We start from the raw sequence: 25,119 nt of genomic DNA, 5'->3' as shown, positions 1-25,119 counted from the left end.
TAGCTATATCTGCAAATCTATCTATCTATCTATCTATCTATCTAGATCTATCTATCTATCTATACATTGATCTATCTATCTAGATCTATATGTGTCTAGATCTGTAGACCTATCTATCTATCTATAGATTGATCTATCTATCTATATAGATGTATCTGTCTATCTATATAGATGTATCTGTCTAGATCTGTAGATCCCTCTATCTATCTAGATCTGTAGATCTAGATGTGTAGATCCATCTATCTATCTAGATCTGTAGATCTATCAAAATATGTAGATCAATCAATCTATCTAGATCTGTAGATCGATCTATCTATCTATCTAAATCTGTAGATGCATCTATCTAGATCTGTAGATCTATCTATCTCTCTATCTATGGTCTATTTATCTAAATCTGTAGATTTATCTAAATCTGTAGATATATCTAGCTCTGTGGATCTATCTAGCTCTTTGGATCTATCTAGCTCTGTGGCTCCATCTAGCTCTGTAGATCTATCTATCTCTGTAGATCTATCTATCTATCTTTCTATCTATCTATCATCTATCTGATCTGTAGATCAATCCATCTAGCTCTGTATATCTATCTAGATGTGTAAATCGATCCATCTAGCTCTGTGGATCTATCTAGCTCTGTAGATCTATCTAGCTCTGTGGATCTATCTAGCTCTGTAGATCTATCTAGCTCTGTAGATCTATCTATCTATCTTTCTATCTATCTATCATCTATCTGATCTGTAGATCAATCCATCTAGCTCTGTATATCTATCTAGATGTGTAAATCGATCCATCTAGCTCTGTGGATCTATCTAGCTCTGTAGATCTATCTAGCTCTGTAGATCTATCTAGCTCTGTAAATCTATCTAGCTCTGTGGATCTATCTAGCTCTGTAGATCTATCTAGCTCTGTAGATCTATCTAGCTCTGTAGATCTATCTAGCTCTGTGGATCTATCTAGCTCTGTGGATCTAACTAGCTCTGTAGATCTATCTAGCTCTGTGACTCCATCTAGCTCTGTAGATCTATCTATCTCTGTAGATTTATCTATCTATCTTTCTATCTATCTATCATCTATCTGATCTGTAGATCAATCCATCTAGCTCTGTATATCTATCTAGATGTGTAAATCGATCCATCTAGCTCTGTGGCTCCATCTAGCTCTGTAGATCTATCTATCTATCTGATCTGTAGATCTAGGCTATATATCTCTATCTCTATAGAGTTCACTCTGATATGGCTGATGTTTGGTGCGCGGTCATTCTGACAGAGTGGGACTTCGCTCTTTCTATCCTCTCTTTGCTGCAAACTACACTATCCAAAACACCATAGGCTGCAGCCAATGGGCCACACGGGCTGAATGCAAGAGCTACTGTATAATATCGGCAGTAATAAACATACTGAGGACATAATCACTTACTGAGGTTCTGCAACAATGTTATTCAGGTTCGGTGTCATTCTCACTGCGCAGTCTTCGGATGTAGAGGTGTTTGTTTTGGGTTCCCGTGTGGAAATGGGCCAGTGGGATCCGAGCGGAGCGGTTCCGATGGAAAACACGCACAAGCTGCTGTCAACACACGAACCGAGTCTGTGGATCGGAGACGTGCAGCTGGCAGAGCCGGTCAAAGACACACTGTGGTTCAAGTTCGTCAAGAGAGTCAGCGGCACTTATATGTGGGAAGGTAGCTCTTTACATCCATGCTGTGACATTGTGCATCACATTCAGCCCGCATGTTGTTTTTCATATAGATGATCATAGGTTTAATGTGTTTACCATTAAAGGTTCTGCAGGCAAAAGACGAAAATAAGTCCTCCATGTTTGGTTCATATTGTGTAATGTATCCTCACTGCCACATGATGGAGGTAAAGTGACACTTATTTTACTAAATGAATTTCAGTGTACCTAAATCAGGGGTCAGCCACCTTTACTGTCAAAAGAGACATTTTTGATAGTAAAAAATAAATAAAGAAATCTGTCTGGAGCCGCAAAACATTTGAGCATTGTGATGAAGGTAACACAGTTTATAGTCTAAGTATATAAGTCTAATGCAGTGAGGGCCAAAGTGCAAATGTACTATGGAGTATTAGGGCCACATTGATGGAAAAAAAAGTCAGAGATTTTGTGAATAAAGTCATAATATTACGGGGGAAAAAAAGTCGTAATATTATGAGAATAAAGTCAGAAGTTTACGAGAAAAAAGAAAATAACACGAAAAATTACTACTTTATAATATTATGACTTTATTCTCGTAATCTCAGATTTATTTATTTTTTCCTCAATGTGGCCCTAATACTCTGTCGTACCGTTCTACCGTAGACCTACAACAATGATAGATAAAAATGGAAATGTAAACAAAAAACAGTTATTCATTTCCACACATTTTTTTAAAAATCCACTGGGAGCCACTGGAGAGGAGCTAAAGAGCCACATGTGGCTCCGGAGCCGCAGGTTGCTGACCCCTGGCCTAAATAGAAATGTGTTTTTGCTGAGACTTGTGGGTAAGCAGCAAGACCACAGTGTAACAATATTACATTGCAATTAAAAGTCCTGCATTCAAGATCATACCTAAGTATAATTCATTTGTAACAGTACAAAAGTATTATCCGCAATCTACAGTAAATGGGACTCAAAGAATGCAAAATGGCCCCATTCAGAGTGCTATATTATGAATTATATTATATTACTGGATTATTATTATTATTGTTAAATCAGTAGTTTTAATGCTGTAACTTGTTTAAGTGGAGTTAATAAAAACTATGTTATATACTCTTATATAAAAATGCATTAAATATTATAAACTGAACATATGGTTTCTATTTAATTAAAATCTGCAAATGAACTAGTTACTGTGCCTGTCAGGTGAATGTACTGTAGTGGAATAAAAACAATGTTTCCCTCTGATTTTTTTGTGGAGTGAAAGCATTCAGCCGCAGAAAGAGGAAATACTCAAGAAAAGTACCTCAATAGTAATATACTTACTTTGTTACTCTCCGTAACTGAAGATACCTGTTTTGTATTTGATGCTTAAACAGTTGTTTTCCTGTTTAATGTGACATTTTGCCCCTCAAAGAGAAATATAGGCAACATCTGTCTGTATTTGTTTAGGAAAGGAATCTTTAAAAAAAAAAAAAAAGTAGTACTCAATGAGTACTCAATGTCTTTGGTCACTAACCTGCAGAAAAGGTGTCTTCTTTGTCACCAGGTAGCGGCCCGAGCCATGACAGATGTTGTTCATATGATGAGAGGAACGTGGTGGATGGAGTGTACTGCCATCCGATTGGTCACTGGATAGAGGAAACAGGACACACAGATGAGATGAAACACACCACCAACTTCTACTTCAGTGTGGCTGGTCAGAAGGCCATTCATTTCTCCAGGTAATACAGTACAATAGCCAAACAAAGCCATCAGCGGGATGTTGTATGGGAATGCTGTGTGTCTAAATTTCTCGAAGCATGTAATACATGTCACGGTTTCGGCTAACAGATTTTAGAAATCAGAGCGTCAGTAAGCTGGAAGCATGACTTCAGACTGTTAGATGTGGGCAGCATGGGTGAGATACAGACAGTCAGTCCTGCTACCTGAATGCAAACTGCTGAGGTGTGCTTTAGCAAGAGGCCCGCCAGCATCACAGCCTCAGGGTGTTTTGTTGTTGTTGTTGTAGCTGTGCTTTACCTCTGACCTCCCAGTTAAAAAGAAGATTTGATCTGTGTGGCTAAACAAAGTATTAAAAACAGAATAAAACTGTTTTTGATATTTTTTATATTGATATATTACGTATAATTTACATGTATTCTAAAATGTTGAACTATTGCTTTGAGGGTTTTCTTTTGTGATTTTTTTTTGTCATTTGGACATTCATATATTCTTTACCTCGCGTCTGCAGTTTCCAGTAACGAAAAAGCCCTAAACCTGCAAACTGCCAAAGTGCTCTTCTTGTAGCCTGTAGCAAGTACAAATAGAGATCCATCATTTTCCCCCCACTCTGATAAAATGTGATGCTCGTTGAAAGTTTTCTGCCGTTGTGATGTGAAATTCGATGTGTGTACCACATTTAATAATACTGAAAATTAATGAGGTCCCCTGGGGCCAATGAATTTCCATGCTGAAGTGTGATTGTTTCTTGAACACTGAGGGTCGCATCAGCTCCTCTTCTCACATCTTCCTTCGGGTTTTCAAACATAACCATCACATAAATTCTTTAGTAAGGCTTGTATATTAATCTATATTCTCAGAGTTTGAATTCTGTCATGATATTACATCAGTTAGAGACTAGTCTTCTACTGTACAATGACCTACTAAGAGGGCAGGGCAGTCACGTCACATTGCTCTTTCCTGATGAAAGTTGTCCCTCTCTCACAGGGCAGACAAAGCTGCAATCACCCTCTTCGGCTAACTCCTTTGTTTTTTAACCTTGCTCTCTCCCATTTAGTCTGTCACTTGAAAAGTATTGTCCTTTCAAAAAGTAGACCACTAGCACTTGCATTATCAGCTCATACGGTAAATATGAGGTATTTAAGGTATTTAAATCTCTGTCCTATTCACAAGTCTATTAGAGAAAGATAATGAGTTGTTTGTGTCACTCTATGATCCAGTCAAAATAGAATATCACAGAATTTTTAGAGGGATCCTCAAAAGATACTCTGTTGTTCTATTATTTATCACAAATAAATGTAAATAAATGTGTCAAAGAAGTTGCGGAAAGTCACTAGTTTGCATGTGCACTGTTACCCTTCACACTTTTTGCAATCTGTCTGGCATTGATTCTACAAGTTTTTGTAGGTTTTGAGGATTCAGCTTTATTTCAGCATATTTTTAGAGCACCCAATATTGTGTTATGATGTTTGTGTGCCTCTTTCCCTTTTAAAATGTTCCCAGAAATTCACTCTTGGGTCTTGGGATGGTAATTTCTGTTGAGCAGTCTGTTAGTCGGTCAGTCCACCACTCTGGTCCATACTGAAACATCCATGCCATGAAATTCGGTAAAGATATCCATGGTGCCCAGAGGATGGATGAATGTCTTTGGTCCGTCATCCATTGGGTAAAAAAACAACAGTGCACCACCATGTTTGACACCCACATCTGTGACACAACCTTTAGGAATGTGAAGCATGAGCAGTAGTGACAGACAGACTGTAAGATGACTAGACAGGCTAAGATGTAATTTACTTCATACAGTATATGGGGGTTAACTGCAAAAATTAGATTTGCTCATGTATAACTAAAATCATAAACCACTTACTGGATCATTTATACAGAAGTCTGTAGATAAAACTATTTAAATATTTAGTCCAAATTTGTTGGCATTTAGCCTTTCAAAAACAACATTTTCACTGCAGTCAAAAACCTATTTGCTCTCCCGCTTGATGCGCACAAACAGAGGCCCGCACCTGTATTAAAGGGGCGGTCTAGCAGCAGTCTAACAGCACCAGAAATTACATTTATTTAACCACAATAACCAAAAAGCTTTTTTGGCTCTAACACTAATATAGTAAATTAATGATGTCGTCATCAAAATAAAGATCATATTATGTATCTACATTTGCTTGGCTAAACTGTCAAGATGCCATCACTTTAGTTATGTTGACGAATTATATTCATTAAAAAAAATTATTGAATAAAAAAAAGACACTCATTTAATACACTGAATCGCTTTTCATCAAATTGAGGATTTTGTTCGAGGATTTGTAATTTTTTTTACGGTGACGACATTGGGGGGAATCAGCTTTTCTTAGATACAAGTAGAATAGTTTGGGAACCACTGGTTTGGAGGATGCATGTTCATATCTCAACTGTATATTAGGCTTAAATTGATGAATGAATAGTCACACACACACAACACCCAGCATACATACACTCAATCAACCTACCCATGCATGCCTTCCTTTTGTAAGGCACATACTCAGTGCCATGGTATACCAGGCACAGCAGAAATTAGCCCGGGACCCCTGAGGCAGTGAGCACATAACTTGCATAAGAATGAGCAGGCTTGGCTGGCGCCATCAGGTTTTAATTTGTGTCCGAAGACCTTACAAGGCTTATGTCAAGGACCTGTGTTTAGTAGGAAGCACTGTGCCCTTGTATCTTTCCTATTAATAGCTTTTTCAAATTAGTCTCTCAGACCTTGCATCCGTGTAGCCCTAACTATCATACACACTCACCTCTGCAATAACTCATATGATACAAAGAGACTTTACATCACTGTCTTGCAGGTGCCTTGACTCTCATTCTGGTATTCAGGGGAGAGGAGGCCTGAAGGTTATATAGCCATTTTGTAATGAGTTTTTATTACTGTTGAACTGAACAAGAGTCAATTTATAAAATCAACATGGAACGACTACTAAAGTCTTCCAAGAATTCTCATATTTTCATTTTACTGTAATAGACTGAAATAGTCAAACTGCAAGTCATACAAGATAGACAATAAGAGAATGTTTTTTACACAACTTGTACAGATCAAATTTTCTGTTTTTATATGGTCCAATTGTTATATATTGAAACTGTCTATGGAAGTAACAACAATATCAATATATGTATAATTCTTCAGTAGCAAAAAGGGACAGATGTTTCACCTACGACAAAGACGTTTTTTCAGGGATTTTAGAAGAGAGGTCATCTGATAACAGCAAGTCGAGACAGAGACTTTCACTGCAGTGTCACTCTGGGACATCACAGATCAACAGCGTCCTTCTGTCCTTTTACGTTTCACCTCCTCTGGTTGTTGACTTTATGCATGCTAATGAGCACTAAGTGGAGTCTGCCTCAGACCGTAATGGTCAGGAAAATTAGTGCGACAAGAGGTCAATAAAACATCAATGCTACGAGGGAGAGAGGGGGGAAGGTAGGAGAAAGAAAGAGATGAAACTTTTTGTCTGTTAAGTTCCAGACGAACCAAACCGACATCAAAGAATTAGCAGCAACAAAGGCCGACTGCTGGGTCGTCTGTGTCTTGGCCAAAAAGTTGCACTTGAACACACCGCAAAGACTACAGCCAACGGCCAACTAGCACATACGTTCATTCAACATGCCGAACCGGCCAAAAACCTGTCAACATGGGCAGACTAGTGCCAACAGTGCGGGACACACCACAAAAACTAGGACGACACTGACGGCCAGGGTCTTCAGTGACCTGCTTTCCTCGGATCTGTCTGTAGGACAGTTTTCAAAAAATAACATTTGCTCAGGAATAACTTGAAATTCTGTGCTCCTACCATCACACTGGCTAGCAGTCTCTCTCTCTCTCTCTACCCATTTCCTTTTTTGCTTTCAGTATCTGAGGCTCTATTCAAACCCTTTAAACCATGTTATCCTACACTGAAACTATAGTGTAGTTGTAAGACATCAATGCATTCATTTGTTCTGTATCTCTACTTTTCATCGTTTGTGCCTTTATTTAAACACTACTCTTGAAAAGCAGGTCCATTCTGATCCTGTGTTTTCTGATAATATTCACCTACACATTATCTTGCAAATTTGTAGTGGGTAGCCAGTCATTTCATGAATCTCAGAGGTTCAGCAATGATTAATGCATCCTTGTTTATTGCCCCCAGGGTGCTGCCACGTATTTGGCTGGGCAGCTGCCCTCGACAGGTGGAACATGTGACTATAAAGATGAAGCATGAATTGGGGATTACTGCAGTGATGAACTTCCAGACAGAGTGGGATGTGGTGAACAACTCCAATGGCTGCAGGCGCAACCCCGAGGAAGTCATGACCCCAGAGACCATGATGCATTTGTACAAAGACTGTGGCCTGGTGTATGTGTGGATACCCACACCTGACATGAGCACCGAGGGTAAGGAGAATTCTGTGGACATACAAGAATAAACACAGTAATAATAATAGTATTTAGTCAAGACAGAGTGAGGGGACCAACACAGCTTGGAGCTGTTAGGCTGAATTCTCACCAGAGCAGCGGCAAAGTGCAGCCTACGGCGAGCTGCCATGCAATGTCTATGAAAAGCTGCGGCGGCCGCTTCCGAGCTCAGCAAGCTGTGGTCGTTTAATTCTGCGACGAAGTGCGGCCAAACTAAAGTTGGGAATAGTTTAACTTTTAGCGGCGAAATGCAGCCAGAGAATACCCGCAGCCAATCAGTAAACAGATCCTGTGACTTCTGTGACATGTTGACCTATGTTACAAAGAATTTCTTCCCGCTTGAAACACATGAATACTTCACCTCACTGCTGCCTGGTGTGAATTTGGCGTTAGGGGCTCAACATCTTAGTGTTGCATACAGTTCAGTGCAGTCATGAGTCTGGGTCGTCCGACTGAAAAGCTCTAACTTTACTCAATATGCCAGCCTTCAGCGTGCTGTTTCTGCACCTTAAAAAGCTAATTGAAGGTTCCATTCAAATATTTAAAGATCAGACAATCAGCAAGGATGAATTCTTTTAGTTGGCTTCTCAAACTAGATGAATGCAAGAAATAAACTTCAAAGGATGTGTGATGATTCGTGGAATTATAGCCAACCATGACCACTAATCACCTTCCAAGGTTTCCTTTAATCAGAATTTTACGTATGTAAAATGTGTTGTGTCAGTCCCAAAAGAAGAGCTATTTTTGCTCCCACGGTGAATTTAAGCAGAGAAATAATTCCCTTGGTAAAAGGGACAACACATGTACCTGTCGATACTTGCATTTTATTCCTGACAGTGTGATATTTTGCAAGGATTGTGATAAATGTACTTTTTAAGTATGCATGGGGTGCCTTGAGGCAAACAACTGCCGACAGTCCTTTAGGGTGTATTTAAATTTCTTCTCCAAAGGAGATACAAAGTTAATCCATACAGGTCACAATATGTTAAAGGATAAGTCTAATGATATTCTATTGTCTATCGATTGTGAACCAATCATTAAAAAAGACCAAATCCAAGTATTGTCAGTGTACCCAAAGCCTGATTTATCTTTTTCCTCTGTGCTGTAGACCTCCATTGATGACAAAAAAATACTAAAAACACACCAATAAGCCATGCATACACCTTCCTGATTATGTAAATACTCACTAGAATACCGAATGTGTATTAATTCACAGCTTAAAATAGTCCCCAACCAATTCATGATTTACTTCTATTTGAGTAATGTTTGTTAAAAACTACAGTGCCCAGGAATTTACTGAGCCTTTTAAAAAAAAGAAAAGCATACACTTTTGATTGAATTAGTAGTAGGAATTAATGAGCTTAGTGGCTGAGTGCCACAAACACAGTAGGGAAATGTCAAAGTATGACAGACTAACTCATTGTTAATTTTGATCTTTTCATGGGATTTATTGAGATGAGAAAAATGTAGAATATCGCAAGCCTCCTCTTTTAAGTGTATTGTGTGTTATTGTCTTCTCCTGCAGGTCGGATCAGGATGATTCCCCAGGCTGTGTTCTTGCTTCATGGTCTCTTAGAGAATGGTCACACCGTCTATGTTCACTGTAACGCTGGAGTAGGCAGGTCGACGGCAGCTGTGTGTGGTCTGCTCATGTACGTCCTTGGCTGGAGCCTGAGGAAGGTGCAGTACTTTGTTGCGGCCAGGAGGCCGGCAGTGTACATAGATGAGGAGGCTTTAGTCCAGGCTCAGGCAGACTTCATCCAGAAGTTTGGACAACTGCGATCATCCATCTCTTACCCAGACATGTGAGAACTGAGTGTCCTTATAGGTCTAAAGTCTTCAAAATGGAAAGCTCTACTGGACTGGACTCTTGGAAACTAAAATTATTTGACAAAGTGTCAAAAATATACTGCATAGTCAGCGTGAAAGGTGCCAGAAAGTGAAATAACCTATAGCAAGAAAATTAACTAATTTCCACTTAAATCTAATGTAAGTAAACGACCCACTTCAGCTGAGTGGCTTTCGAAATCTGGTTAATCCCCAAGTATCTAGAGAGAGTTCTGCTGGCTGACAGCACAGATGTTCCAAGCAATTAATCCTACTGTGATGTGTTAGCTTGTAACTTCAGGAATTACCCTCTGCCATTTAGCACCTACAGTTGCAAATTGTGCACTTGGAGTCAGCTTCAGTAGTTGTTTTCAGTAAATGTCTTCAGGGGTTTTTGGAAAGACCTTTTCTTTTAGCTTGTTTTGTATTGATCAATACAGAGAAGGCAACTTTATGCTGATGTTTTGAACAGCAATACATGAGAATGAATAACAGCAAAAAAAAGAAAATCATTATACTACCTACTACCTATACCGCTGTTTGCTTTCATCCAACAAGCCGTGCTCCTCAGTAAAGGAGCTATTGCATGGTTGTGTATCACTTTAGAGAATCCCCTTTTTAATTCAGAAACGATAATTATCTCCTTGTTTTCTTTTTTGGGAAAGAGGTCTTAACGGTGCATGAAAATGGAATTTCTTGCCAAAGCAACAAATTGATTCCAAAAACCAAAATAATGACAATGCCTCTCCCTCTCTATCAGAGAGGTATTCAGCTCCCAGACATTGAAGAATACAGCCCCGCCCCATCTCTCTCAGAGAGCTTGATAGCATTTCATCTTTATTTATTAATCCGACAGATGCTATTCTGACCCATCTCCTAAATAACGAAAACAACATCCCTGCCAGACCATTTTAATGCATACATAATAAGACATTATTGGAATACTGTTTGTCAATTTTGAACATCTGCCTAGACTGCTATTGAGGATATATTGCTTTTTCAAAATAGTGTTTTTGTTACCTGTCCCCGATTTAAGAAAGTTAGTAGATTAGACCTTTCCCCTCAAGCACAAGCCATTACCTTTTAGTAGATTTTTCAGTAAACAGCACCTTATGAGGATGTCAATGGGACGGGTTGGTGGATTGAACCATACACGTGCGCTAGGGAAGTAAATCATTGTGAAAATGTTCTAAAAATATTCACAAAAACTGAATATGAAATGAGTGACATGCTTTTCTTCCTTTTTTTGAATAGGCAGAGTGTTTACTGGTTTGAGGAAAAGTATGTCTGTGTATACAGTACTGTATGTGCATGAGTGCTGGGGTTTGTCACTTAATGGATGCCCATGTAATTGGTAAATACGTTGCATTTATTCCACTGGGTTATAGCCAGTGATTGATGTTAAAAAGTATTTGTAGTCCACATGATTTCCAGGATCTGCCAATCACCTACACCGGTTTCCCCGAATCTTTGCATTTACATAAGAGAAAGTATTAGAGAGCATTTGCAACTGTCAAAGAGATGTTTTTCTTGTTGTGCAGATGAAATCACAAATATCTCTAAAGTACCATTTAATCCAGAATGTGCCGAGAAGACACACTGTGTACACCTGTGTTGAGCCTATTGTTTTGGCTTGCAATGTCCCTGCAAGTCATCAGCTTGTTTTTATCCCAACTGCTCCTTATTTTACAAACACAGTTATTCTGTTGATTTAAAGCATCACAGACCCATTCTTTAAATTTGCTTCTGATCAAATATGAATCAATATTCTGTTACTGTAATGCCTATTTCTCACCTCAAATGTTTTCAGAAACATCTTGTAGTGTACTGTTTAGCTGTAAAATGAGAAACTTTACTCCGACCTTTGCTTTGTTTTGTCTCGATTTTTCTCAACATGGCGGCTGGGTCACAAACTCTCTCATTTTACAGCGAAACAGTACACCAAAATATGTTTCTGAAAACATTAGTGGCGAGAAATAGGCATAACAACAGAATATTGATTCATATTTCATCAGCGCTGCCTAGTTTGACAGTTTGATCGGAGTTCGCCAGTTGCCCAGAAAATCCTCGGCTCCAGGACGGCTGTGATTGGGTTTTTTTAGATTCGGGCGCGTTAGAAACTTTCAAATACCATTAGGAGCACGAGCGGGAGGCAGAGGAACATGATTTTTTTCACAGATTATCTGTCTCATCTAATACTGTCAGCATATAGTGACAGTTTTATAAAAAAAAATTACTTTTTATCATATTTGTTCAAAGTGACTGATTTCTGCTTTAATGGATCCATCAACTGAGACACACCATTTAAAAAAAAAAACTATAATGAAATGAAATAAAACATTTGGAGGAACAACCTTTTAGTGAATGGTTCAATCCCACCAAAAATCCAGTCAGTATCTGACTAAACTGTCATTAATTAAGGTGAAGATTATACTTAAACAAATATATTGGAATAGTATGCATGTCCTGTATATAAAGTACCCAAATTAACTACATAAGATGGTGTATATACTATACTATATGGTAAATGCAGACACAATTACTTTAACCTTGTATTGGTCCAAAGAATGCAGTTCTGATCCTTCAAATCTTTGTCAATTTGCATCTATTGTATAAAATAGGAACACACAAAATAGACTGACCTGCTGAATTGAGATTAAAGATGTAATAACTTGATATTAATCAAAAGGACGGGTCAGGTTAGAGAAGGATATACCCCTGCGGCCAGAGCAAGGCAGGCAGGTGGGTGGAGGGGCTTATATTAAAACTAACTGGACAAACTTTATGATGTTTAGCATATTTTAACAGGCAATATTGATTTTCCATACACGCTATGCTGTTTCAGGTGGTGAATTCAAATCAGTACAGGTTCATGACAGTGCCAGAGCCTGATATCAGCTCAGTGACCCTGCGCCTGAGACGCAAGACAAGATGAAAACAAAATAATAGAGGTGTGCATCTACAGAATGTCTGAAATGGCAAATCTCACCAGCTGTGGAAATTGTATCATCATTGTTGGCAGTGGGAATAATGCCTGTCAGTGTATCAAAGACAGCAAGTACCCTGGACAGCCCCTGCATCCCTGGTGGCGTCTGGATTAGCACTTTAGACAGTGGCCGTGACACACAGGTGCAGAGTGTTATAAAAGATCCACCTGAGCTGCAAAGGCAACCAGGGCAATGCTGTAGACTGCAGGATGATTCACTGATATTCACATTAACCTGAGTCATGCCACTGCTGGACATTAAAATCCCGAGGGAAAAGAGTGGGTTCATATCATCATAAGAATATGTGCTCTCTCCATCAGCCTGTGTGTTAGAAAAGACTACTGTATATGATAGGGTAACTTCCCAACTATTGTGTATGATAGGGTAACTTCCCTAACTCTTCAAGTAATAGTCTGCTCCATGTCACCGCTGGTGTTGCTTGCACATCACTCAGAAACATCACTTGGGCAATGCAGACACATTTTGGTCAAAAATACAATGCTGCCAATGAAATTCTGCATAATTCAGCCACATAATCATGTTGTTTAGTTACACAGACAGCACAAGCCATGACCACATACCTATAAATACGGGATTGGGAGCATTTCTAACGGCTCTCAACATGGCGACAGCGAGCCAGTGGCTCGTAACTAACGCTACTAACAGAGCTGACAGTGCAAACAACGGTGAAAGTGCTGACAGAGCTAACAATGTTTACCTATGGGGGAACCAGAGGGTGGGCGCTACGCTTCCGCAACAGCGCCATCGGTTGGGACCCCATTAGTAACCAAAAGTATGAGAACAGTGCAGAGCCGCGTCCATGAGCTGGCCAGTGGGGCACTATTGCACTAAAAGCACGTGTGGCCGGCCCGGCTATGTCAACAAAGCGCGGAGAAGCTCAGATTACAACACAGGGAGAGTGACTTCATTCTTTGCTCAGGTAGACATTACTCCTCTATATCTTTACATAGCAAATAGTTGTTTGCTGCAATATTAATGCTCTGGATATCAAATAGAGCACCTTTAAAGAGAATAAAGCAAGCTGCATGGGTGCACCATAGATCTGCAAAATAGTACCGGATCCTTGTGTCATCTGCATGAGCTATGAATTACACAAAACATCTCAACATTAGTTACTCCTGATTGGACACTATTGTGAACTTCTGATTATGTTACATGGTGAAGTGGTGAAGTAGGTGATAGGATACATCATGTAACTGTGTTGCCGAATCAATCTCTTGAACAGGTGGTGCTCCACAACATCATGTTTACACTGACTTCAGGACGGTTGAAATTATTTTTTAGGATGGTGGTGAAGAAAGTTAGTCTGAAGCCTTGTATATCAGCGGCTATGACCAAAAAAAAAAAAAGATAAGTATCAGCCGATATGGTTCATCGACGATCCGAAATTATATCGTGGCAAAAAATATGATCGGAGCATCTCTAGATATTACATGATTTATTTGTTGCAGCACACAGCACACAGACACTGTGCAGAGGTAGTACAGTGCAAGTAGTGCAAGTAGACACCACAAGTCAAACTGTGTACAGCAGTATATCACTGTACATAATATATTCTGTGGCTATATTTATTCTCAACCATTCCCACATTTCATCCAACACTTTGGAAACAAAGCGGTTTCCAGTAACAAGCCAGACACTCAGTCCACGTCTTGCAGAGGCTCATTAAACATCCCTTCGCTTTATTTTGCATATCTGTGAGATGGATGAGCAGGGCTATTTTAAGTCAGGAAGGCACACTCACAAGAAGACATTATTTGTTTACTTTCTGTATTAGATATATTATCCAAACATAGTCAGCCAGTCTAATTCAGATTTGAAGAGTGAATTGTTTTGTCCAATAAGCCTTTGGTCCTCTAAGACACATGATAATGATTTTGAACATGAACTTTGCCCTTTGAAACGTTTACCATCCGTCCACTATGTAGTTCTATTAGCTAGACCAGTCTGCACTGGGAATGCATTCATCATAGAGAGGTAACGTTTTTCCACCTGCACAGACAGTCCAACAAGTCACACACACAAAGAGCCACAAATGATTTATATTCATCACGTCAGCACCCCTGGTCAATTTACTCAATAGATTCCAAGTCCAGCCATACTATTTGCATGGTGTGGGCTCACTGTGTGTTTAAGAAAAATCCAGCAATAAAGACATTGCTCTTGATTTTGCTCCCAGGCAGACCTCCAAACGCCCCTGGCAGGTACTGACTGTAGAAGGAAAAGTGAAGAGACACGGTTTGACCAAACAGGTCCAGATTTACAGGCTTATTCTGCCATGTACGTTTCAGTAGCTTGCACCAGTAGCCCATCTTGTCAGAGGACAGGAGGGAGGTTTATCTATGCAGTTCAAGAACATCTGACTACCTGAGGTTTTTTATGGAATATGAATAGGTGTGAGCAATGTCAGACTGTTGAAAATACAGTCAAAGTTTACGGAGATGCATGCCCGAAAGAAAAGCTCACATTTCTGGTCGGAAGGAGAAACACACCTACTTTTAAACATCATTATAAAGACAACAGGTTTTTGGATATGCACAAATATTGCAACGCCAACCTTTTCAAAAAGGTGGTTGAAGGAATGAAAGAGGGAGGCTGTGTTCGCACGGTCGAACAAGTCCGCCTGCATGGCTGCACGTAAACGGAAATATTGGTGGAATACCAAAACGTAATATTTTGTACATGTAAACGTAGTCAATGTAGTCTAAGCTGAGCATATGATGGGTGATAGCAACCTTCAAAAAGTCTGGTGGAAAAGTTATGAGAAAAGTCCTTTTAAGAGACCTCAATCAAGTTTCTTGCAGTTCTCCATCATAAACTTGCAAGCATTCTGTTACTGTAGCTGTGTATTTTCACGTGTTGATATGTAAGGATTTGAAAGCGGTAACTCAAAGTACAGAGTCAGAGAGGGAGCCGTCAAAACATCCACCAGAGCCAGTAGGGAGGATTATCCAAGCAGCCAACATCTGCTAAACTGGTCTATTGGCCAACTGAACTTTAACGCTTTATTTGCAGTCTGAGTCATTCCTCAAGCAGCTAGGGGCAGTGCCCCACTGATATTCAATAATATCCAGCCTTTGTCCCTGGGGGACCATAACAATGACTGGGCTGATATATGCAGACTGTGTGAATACAATCGGAAAATTATTTATTGCTGTAACACAAGCTATGCACCCAATTAATTTGCTAATCAGTTGGTGGGCTTTTGCCTTTACTCAGTGTGCACATAATTTCCTTTTTATCAAGAACCTTCCTGAGATTTAACTTATGCATTATGCATTTCTTTTTACAGATATATTATTCCACAAAACTTTTGTCTGAATAAATGCAAAACATGTGCAATTAGTTTGTCACACATTACCTATTCATATTCATCTAAACCTTTACTTCTTTTTGGACATTTTACATCAGTGATCTAGTTAGCATAAGCATATAACATGTGTTTGAGTTCCATGCAACAAAACAAACAGCAATATGATAAAACTCAACTCAACGTTTTTTCATATATATAGCAGCTTTCATACAATCATGCAGCCCAAAGTGCATCACATAGAGAAAAAAAACCCAGCAATAAACAACAATAAATACAATTTTGCAAGACTAAAAATGCCGACAATAAAATGTTGGAAATCAATAAATAAAAGCCAATAGAATAAAATAAACACTATGGATAAATATAATGTAAAAACCAATGATTAAAGCTTAAAAACTAAGGCTATAATAGTACTATACTATAAAGAGAGAGCTTGCCATTCTAATATCCAGAGGCAGTGAGTTCCACAGTTTAGGGGCATAAAACAGAAGGCACTCTCACCGGTACTTTTATGGGACACATAAGGAACATTTAAAAGACTAGAATTACCGCCTCGCGGTTGTATGCCTCCGACAACCCGTCAAGTTGCAGTTTACATCCATGTTTGTCCAAAATATCATCACTTCATAACTTTATCCTATTAGACATTTGTGTGAAATTGATATGAATTCTTGAGTTATGGCCAAAAACATGTTTTGTGAGGTCACACAGACCTTGACCTTTGACCACCAAATTCATTACAGCTCATCCTTCAGTCCAAATTGATGTTTGTGCCAATTTTGAAGGAATTCCCTCCAGGCTTTCCTGAGAGATCGCGTTCAGGAGAATGGGACGGACCTGAGGTCACAGTGACCTTGACCTCTGACCACCAAAATCTAATCAGTTCATCCTTGAGTGGACGTTTGGGCCAAATTTGAAGAAATTCCCTCCAGGTGTTTGCGTATCACGTTTACGAGAATGGGACGGACGTATGTTTTACTGCTGCAGCAGTACCTTGTTTAGCTTACGTGCCGGTAACTCCTGTTTGCTTCTCCAAACTGGGGGCGTGCCGACCGTCATCTACTGGAGGTAATACACGAGTATGGTTAAGTACTTCATACAATCCCACAAACTGTCCCTTTAGCAGTTTTTTTACTTAATGGTCTAATTTTCAATCAGCTAGTCCCTTCCAGATTTGCAGTAATTGATCTAAAAAATATTCTCTGTGGATGAAGTAAATGGTTGTATCTAAAATTCATGTTTCAGTGATTGAATGGTTTAATTAGCTAGATTTTTAAAAAGCTTTGTCTGATAAATGTAGCCAAGAGACAACATCTGTGAATCTTTTGACTAATCTAAGTCACGCAAACATTGCTTATACTATCAGTGTATAAGCAGCGTACTGTAGATGAGTGTTGGTGGTTGTAATGACTGCCTCTATTTATGATACTGAATCACTGCACTCAATTTAAGCACATTACTGTTCATCACAGAGAAAGGAAGAGTGGTGGGTCAGGGAAAATGAGAAATGGATGAAGTAAGTCATTTGCTTTGACAAGCCCCCACCACAGCCATTCACTGTGCGACTGTACTGACTAGCTTCCTGTAACATCCATTCTTGCTGTCAATACCTTCGTTGTTCTCTCCATCTTCCATGTTGGCACTGCCATTGATCAGTGTCAGCAGGACAGATTGTGATATGAACAAGGGAGGGGGATACAAAGCTGTTGTGCCATAGTGAATAACAAGAGTGTTGGTGATACAGGGAAAACATGAGTGCAAGGGTTGTGTGTTGTGCACATTCCCTGATCAAAATACTGACGTCTATATGTATATTCTGTCATGAATGCTACTAGAATATTAGTAATATCAAGTTATGCAGGTCTGTATGGATAGGACGTCATTTATCATGCTAAGCACAGACTGATAACACGTCACAGGTAGACGCTAGGTTCAATGACCTTGGACTTGGCTAATAGAGATATATCCCCAATCAATAAATTCCATCTGTTACCTGGGGCTCTGCTCTGGGTCTGTGCACACCGTCCTGTCTGGGCTCTGAATTTCACTCTCCTTTATAATTTATCTCATTTCTCACATTAGAAATTAAGCAATGAGTCACATAGAGGTTGAAGGAAACATTTGAGGAACTGTCATATGACTTATTTTTGGTCTGTTGAGATGTCACTGATTGTTAGCTGGAAGCTATAGTCACTAGTTGTAATAGGGGTGGGAAAAAAATTGATTCACCTATGTATCATGATTTGTTTTCTACAGTTTTGAAATAGATTTTTTAATGCCAGAACCGATATATTTGCTTTATTTAAGTCTATGTGGAGGTAGAAGGACGTTAACGCTTTTATTGTTGTAGTCTGAGTAACGTGACGTCATATCCGTTCCGTATCCGTCAACCAAAACAAACCGCAGTCGGCCGCAGCGAGCCAAAACAAGAAGGTAGGAAACGGCGGAGGGTCCAAGTGGATATGAGCTGCACCCTCAAATTTCAAATCCGAAGTGGTAAACACTACGCATACAGTAAGGTGGAAACACTTTGGGTTTCACACATTGCCAGGAAAAGCAGAGCTAGACATCATTGCCAAAGCTGCATGCTAACTCCGTCATGGACAGGAAACGTTATTATATTGGTGTAGCGTGTGGTCAAGCCAGCCGTCACTTGCATCTCCGTGGTCAAATAAGCCAACGCTACAACTGTCGCGACACCCATATACTGATATTCATGTTAAATTAATTCAACGACTGCGATCAAGCTGACCATGGATGTATAAAGAGCCACTGTTTTTACAAAGACATATGGAACATTATTAAAAGGACCATAACAGTGGTTTTGTATTTTTTGTCCCTTTAACTACTACTTGTTGTCCATGGCAGCAAACATTTTGATGGCTCTACACTGTTATGTAAAGTTATGTTAATTTTGCTATTCTTTGCTGCAAACTCCAAATATAAGTAGGCAGCTCCTCACATGGAGAGGGGTTTAAGTTTTGATTTGTTTAATCAATATTATGCCTGCATTGTTTTTCGTGTTCTAATCAAACTAAAAGGCTTTTGATTAGAATATGAATCAAAATCGGGTCCCCTGAAAATATTTTGCATAAATGATTTATGATGCAAGCTCTTTGTGCGTGAGAAAGAAAGATGCAGAGCTTTTTTTCTGTGCTGCGCTGCAGATATAGAGCATATTAAATGTGAGTTTCTCACTTTGTCTGATTTTGGTGGAGGATAGGCATATTTGACAGTCTGACAAAACACTCAGTTGTCTACGCTCTCTAATCATGTCTCATGCTTTTTTCTTTCTGTTCATTTTTGTAAATTGTCTCCTGATCCACTAATCCATTGGATGGTTTTGCAGTAAATGACAGCGGTGATGTGTGAAGAAAGAAATCAGATCTTTCCATCTGAAATGTGTGTGTGTCTGCACAAGCTGTTTGTATTCATATTTGCAATCCTGCTTGAACTAAACAAGACTGGACAGATATACGTTACTTAGTGAAAGGAGTTTGTTTGAAGACGTTTTTAGCACGTAATTAAGCCGGCTAGCTTTCAGAGGAAGACAATAGAGATTGTGCGGCCATGCGTGATAAGTGGGCCTGCCTTCCTAGTTTCTCTCCCCCTGCTTGAATCAGTGATGCCAGATGCCAAAGCTGACAGCTCAGTTAACATGGTAATCATGAGATCAACGAGCGCTAAATGATCCAATGAAAGACATGTCCATCATTTTAGCGTGACTCTGCAGGGAAAAGGCTGCCATGTGATATGTAATCGGTGGTTTACTCTGCATTTTTGGAACATTAACTTTTATTTATTTATATATACTGTCCTATGGCTGACAATGGAATTGCTCCTGCGTAAAGATGAATTATGCTTTGACAATAACAATCCAAATCAGAATGATTTGCTTAATGCAGCATATGCACAGTGAGTTGTCATGATTATTATACTTTCACTTCTTTGCTCACATCTTCCCCAAGTTTTGTTGGGTCATTATAATATAACAGTACATACCAACAGATGGTACAAGGACAACAAAATCATTAGCTTTGATTTCAGCCACAACTCTATTAATTTTATTTTTGGAATACAATCAATTTAATCTCTGTGCACACTTCTTCAACAAAACTTTAGACTGTAGACAGAGAGCTTTCCCTAATGACAGCTCTCACAAAATCATGTCCCTGAATGTCCTTGTCCAATTACTAATCCCACAAGGGGCTGCTATTCCACTTGTGAAAACAGATCCAACATGGCTGCCCTGATCCCGTCGGATGTACCAGTATGCTTGAGTTGTCCATGATCACAGAGACCCAGCAGGCCATGAGGGAAGGAGGGAGACCTGAACTGGGTTGACAAGGGACAGAGCGTGACTCTAACCCCCTTTGTCACCCTCACACCACTTGACATGGACTCTCTGCCAGAACAGATAACATTTACTACAGAGCAGGGGACAGCCCAGCACAGATGGACCAGAGTCCAACACACAACAACCACAGATATTCATGCACTTCTTGTACTCACATGTAAGAGTTGCTGGAAAAAATACAGTCTCTGCATATTTAGTCCTCTCTAATTATTTAAGGAAGGGCTCTCAACTGACCAAACCATCAAGATAAGGATTTACAAGGTTGCGTTAGTACATTTTATGCAAATGTATTACATGGGGTATTCAGTATGCTGAAAGCTGATGATGTGCATCTTATCATTTACATGGTATTAGGGCGCTAACCAGATAATGAGTCACTCAACACAATGGAAAGCAAATTTAGATTAGCACCCAGCTAATGGACATCTTTGAACCTAATGTGATTTCCTCTCTTTCAACCTAATACCACGTTGATTGATGGAAAATTGGAATAGGGTAATTTCTCTGTCCGTGTCTGGCAACAACACCCTCCACTGGAGCTTTTTCCTTCTCAAATCAAAGTCTTTCCGTTGAGTTTGTTTGGCAGAGCTGGGAGTTTAATAGAGGAAAAGCTCTGGTGTTGTCGATATCATTAAAAGATCATTCGGTGTGTTTATTGTGTCTTTGGATGATGAATCTGAACATCATTAATAGGACGGGTCCTGTGTGTGTAGGGATGAGCAGACATATGGTTGCCAGTTCCCCGGACCGCCAGACTCATAAATCATCAGTGACAACAGATAATGAATGCAGGCCTATCAGAGAAGATTGGTTTGCCCATCTCTATATCAGTTCTGTGAAGTGATGGTAGAATTTATATTTACAAGAAAAGTTGTGTTCAACATTAACTACATGAGCCAAATATGAATAAGTAAAATATTCTGCTATAGTATACGACATTTGGCCCCAAAACAACTATGAACTTAAACTTGCTTGTTTGAAATGTCCTCAAAATCATATTTATTTTTATATAAATGTGTATGAGAGGTATAGCTTGTATACCACTCTGCATTTGTCCTGATTTTCTGCTCTCTCTACCCTTGCCTTCATTACTGCTCCTGGTCAGCACATCTGGGCCCAACAGCCAGACAGATGGAAAGTAGATGGGGCCTGTCTTTAGTCTGGGGACTAAGCCAGGTGTTCAAAACTTACTTCAGGAATATATTAGTACATTCAAGTCCCGAAAGACATTAGTAAGGGCCTTTGGTGGAGCCTTAGAGGCTTCAGTGTCTGGTTGGTGAGCCTGAATATGATTCCAAAGCCTTGAGGCAATATTCAAAGGCAAATTAGTCTTGCAATGCAGGCAAATATTATACCACAAGTTGTCTTATACTGTTAAAAAAGCTGACATATTATAGGAGGAATGTTGGTGAAGTTTTTAAAGTAGTTAATTAGGCACTTGAAGAGTTTACCCTCACTGTCAAATCACTTGCACTTAGATTAGTCTATAATGACTTTGCAAATGAAGCAGTAACAGGAAGAAGTTTGTGCTGTTGGATCCACCTACAATATCTTTATCTTCGGAAAGAAACCTCTATTCCATTCAATGTCAATCTTTCAACCTGAGTGCACGACTTATTTCTTTCTCATTCCTTCTCACACACTTGCATGCAGATGCACACATAAGCACAGACAATTTCACTTGAAATCCCAAACAAAAATGATCCTGCAACTCTGGGGGGCTGTGAAACTGCCAAGTTGATGGGAGGGCAGAATGGGATTGTGGGTAATTTCATGTCACATTTCCAGACTGATGTCTCTTTGGACAGATAATAGCCTACAGCTCACAGTGACAGAAAAGGCAAAGTCATCGCGCACCCTCTCTACTTTTCCCCACATTTCCAGAAATGGTTCTATTATTTCTGAGGGATATTTGCAATTTTCCCCATTTATATATTTGCATAGGCATGTGGAAATTACCATTACCACATAAGTAGCATGGATAACATAAACCAGTGGTTCTCAACCTTTTCAAGTCACAACCCCCTAGAATAATGAGGTTGGTGTGTCGTGACCCTTTGTGCAAAGCCAAATATCAGTTCATTCAGTTCACCACAGAGATCCATCAGCCTGTAAACAAACAAATCATATTAACCTGCAGCTCCCTGAAAGGAATCCGGGGGGAACACTCAGTACACCATTTTAAAAAATAAGGAAATTTGCCCAATATGCAGGTGTGAAAACCTAACTTGTGCTGAAAAATCTGTATAGTTGCATAGCCCACCATCCTGACCTCACCCTTAGTTTTTGCTAAGCTATATTATGGCTGTATAAAGAGAACTGGATACAGCGCTGGAGGTGGGCTCCTGTACATTCCTATGAGAGTTTCTCAGTGGCACATGAAGCCAAAATGGCCCGACTGCCGAGTGATAAAGTACCCGTATCATCTGGTGATCTTTCGCATCCAAAGGGCCCATAGAGAGTCGAAGTCCCTCCCCTTCCGATGGACCACCATGGGACCTTATTTCAGAAAAAATATGAATGATAGTCAACGGAGAGAGACAAATATTTTTTTATTCCGTTTGAATTTTTCCATGAATCACACATATGATGTTTGTAAATTTAAAACATAATTTTGCAAGTCAAGAAAGCCGCAGTTTGTTGTAAAACTGTTGAAGTATTTGTCTGCGAAAATACGTAATTAGGAAAACTACACACTCGGTCTGGGTCTCATTCACATGAACAGAGGAAGGAAAATAACTCGGCTATTATATAGATTCGGCTATTAGCGCATTTTACAACTTTTAGGACCTAATGATTTAAATAAGGCCTATTCAAGTGTTCGTACTGGGGTGTGGATTTACCTAAAAAAAATGGACTTCTCTTTCCTAATGTAAGTCTATGGGAAAAAGTATTTTTGGGCCCAATGGCATCACATGACAGACACGGAAGCTGTAATCCTACCGTTTGGCCACTACGAAACTTTGTAACTTTGCTTCAAAGCCCGGCTCTCTTCCTGGGAGCTTGAGCTATATCAATGCCATTCTACTTCCTGCATTTGCACTGCCAGTTGTCATTGAATGTCAATCAATCCAGTTTTGCCCTTTGGTCTCTGCACAAAACTTCATTATTTTTAGTTTCCACCATCCCCCTAACCCCCATTCCCTTTTCTTATTCTCAGTCTCTGTCTCTGGTCTTTTTGCAAATTGCTCTGGTAAAACAGTAGAGTTTGTATCTAATCTGGGCGCTCTACTGCCTGACAATGAACCTCATTCTCTATTCTAGCACCCTCACGTTCCCTCTCATCCTGCGCCTTTACCCCTCCCTTACTAAACTACTCTCTTCACTTTTTAAGTCTCATCATATTTTTCCCTCATTCGTTATACTTTTTCCTCACACGTCTCACGCTTTCCCATCAGTCAGTTCTGTTCTTGATTTCCTCTATTTTTAGTATACATTATACCAGTGCGTTGCCTGGCTGATAACATCTCCTTTTAAAAGCTGTAATTTCCAAATAAACAGGATGATTTATAATGTCTATTAGTGAGAAGACAGTAAGACTAAAGGAAGAACACAAGACAAGAGGGTGCTTCATTGACTGCCAGGGCTGATGGCACTGTCTCATTGTTTTGTGTTTGTTGTTAATTTAGTTTGGCATCTTCACGGGTAGAAAATTGGAAAATGTTTGGGTCAGTGCTTCAGTGGACACAATAAATGATGCATCCTCACACACAAGCAGACGCAGTCAAACATGAACCACACCACCCCTTTCTTCAAACCCCCACCACCATCTGACACACACACAAATATTTGTGCACAACATTCAAGCATTTTCCTCTTTGGCATGAAGGTGGCCATGGCATTCACAATCTCATGTTGCCAAGAAATATGGAAATGTTTTACACTTGCTCACTGGTGTGGACAAGAAAATGATCAAAGGGAGCCAAAATGAATTTATAATAATAAGGTTAGATGCCTACAAAACAATGGCTTCAACCTACATGAAAGAATGACACATGCAGTACAGTTTGCATCCGTGGGTCTAAAAATAAATCTTTCAGTGTGTGTTGAAATATGGTATCAATACACATGGAGTCAGAAAAACATTGTCACACAGCAAATAATACTGTGTGAGTGAACACCAGATTCATGAGTATATTTTACTTCTTTCAACAAAACCCTGGACTGTGCTTTGGAAAACAATCACATCATTTTGATACTCCTTTACAAGGAGGAGTGTAAAAACAAATACACAGTTTTCATTGTAGGCATGGTTGTCTTTTCTCAGAAGATCTGTCACACATCAAGTTTTCATAGTACATGTATTTCAAACTTTCAACGCATAAAACAAAACTTCCTCCCAAAGCGTTTGTCTTTCAAGAGTTCTGCTCACCGTACGCTCTTTCATTTGCAAACAACAGAATAAAACATCCTTGGCCATATTTTTATGATGTATCCCTCTTTGAAAAACAGAACAGGTGTGAATCCTAGAAAACTACTGAACCAGTGCAGATGAACTCCAACTGGCTACTGAGTAGCTATCACTGTGAGTAGCCCAAGGCATCATGTTAGGTGGGTCGACTTTAAAAGCCCACTATAAACTCCAGCCGACATGCTGAGCTGTCTGGACACTTGGGCCTAGCACTCATTCTCATTAACAGCCATCTCCTTGGCCCACTGTGAATGGTGGCTTTGCTACTTCAGCACTCATGCTGCTCTGACAAGTCCGACTCTCCACTTCTGTGCCAAAGACAACCCTACCCCCACACACACAAACACACACACACTTCAACAGCAGCTCTACCTTCAGGAAGATCTTTGGCTG

The 25,119-nt window shown here is 39.6% G+C and overlaps 1 protein-coding gene across 1 annotated transcript; it reads left to right on the top strand.

The window, feature by feature from the left end:
* The first annotated feature begins 1,214 nt into the window (after window positions 1–1,214).
* epm2a (EPM2A glucan phosphatase, laforin) lies at window positions 1,215–11,250 on the top strand. Its single transcript, XM_037751162.1, has 4 exons — window positions 1,215–1,675; window positions 3,197–3,371; window positions 7,545–7,789; window positions 9,336–11,250. Exons 1-4 carry the CDS (start codon window positions 1,429–1,431, stop codon window positions 9,617–9,619), a joined length of 951 nt encoding a protein of 316 aa, XP_037607090.1. The 5' UTR covers window positions 1,215–1,428; the 3' UTR covers window positions 9,620–11,250.
* Window positions 11,251–25,119: the final 13,869 nt, after the last annotated feature.

The sequence above is a fragment of the Sebastes umbrosus genome, chromosome 18 (genome assembly GCF_015220745.1).
Source record: "Sebastes umbrosus isolate fSebUmb1 chromosome 18, fSebUmb1.pri, whole genome shotgun sequence".
Taxonomy (NCBI): domain Eukaryota; kingdom Metazoa; phylum Chordata; class Actinopteri; order Perciformes; family Sebastidae; genus Sebastes; species Sebastes umbrosus.
This window is presented reverse-complemented; position numbering and strand designations above follow the sequence as displayed.

Excerpts from the sequence above, each read along its gene's own strand:
- epm2a (XM_037751162.1), top strand. The coding sequence starts at position 1,429 with ATGTTATTCAGGTTCGGTGTCATTCTCACTGCGCAGTCTTCGGATGTA. Across the intron at positions 1,676-3,196 it reads CGGCACTTATATGTGGGAAG|GTAGCGGCCCGAGCCATGAC; the intron begins GTAGCTCTTTAC and ends CTTTGTCACCAG. Across the intron at positions 3,372-7,544 it reads AAGGCCATTCATTTCTCCAG|GGTGCTGCCACGTATTTGGC; the intron begins GTAATACAGTAC and ends TATTGCCCCCAG.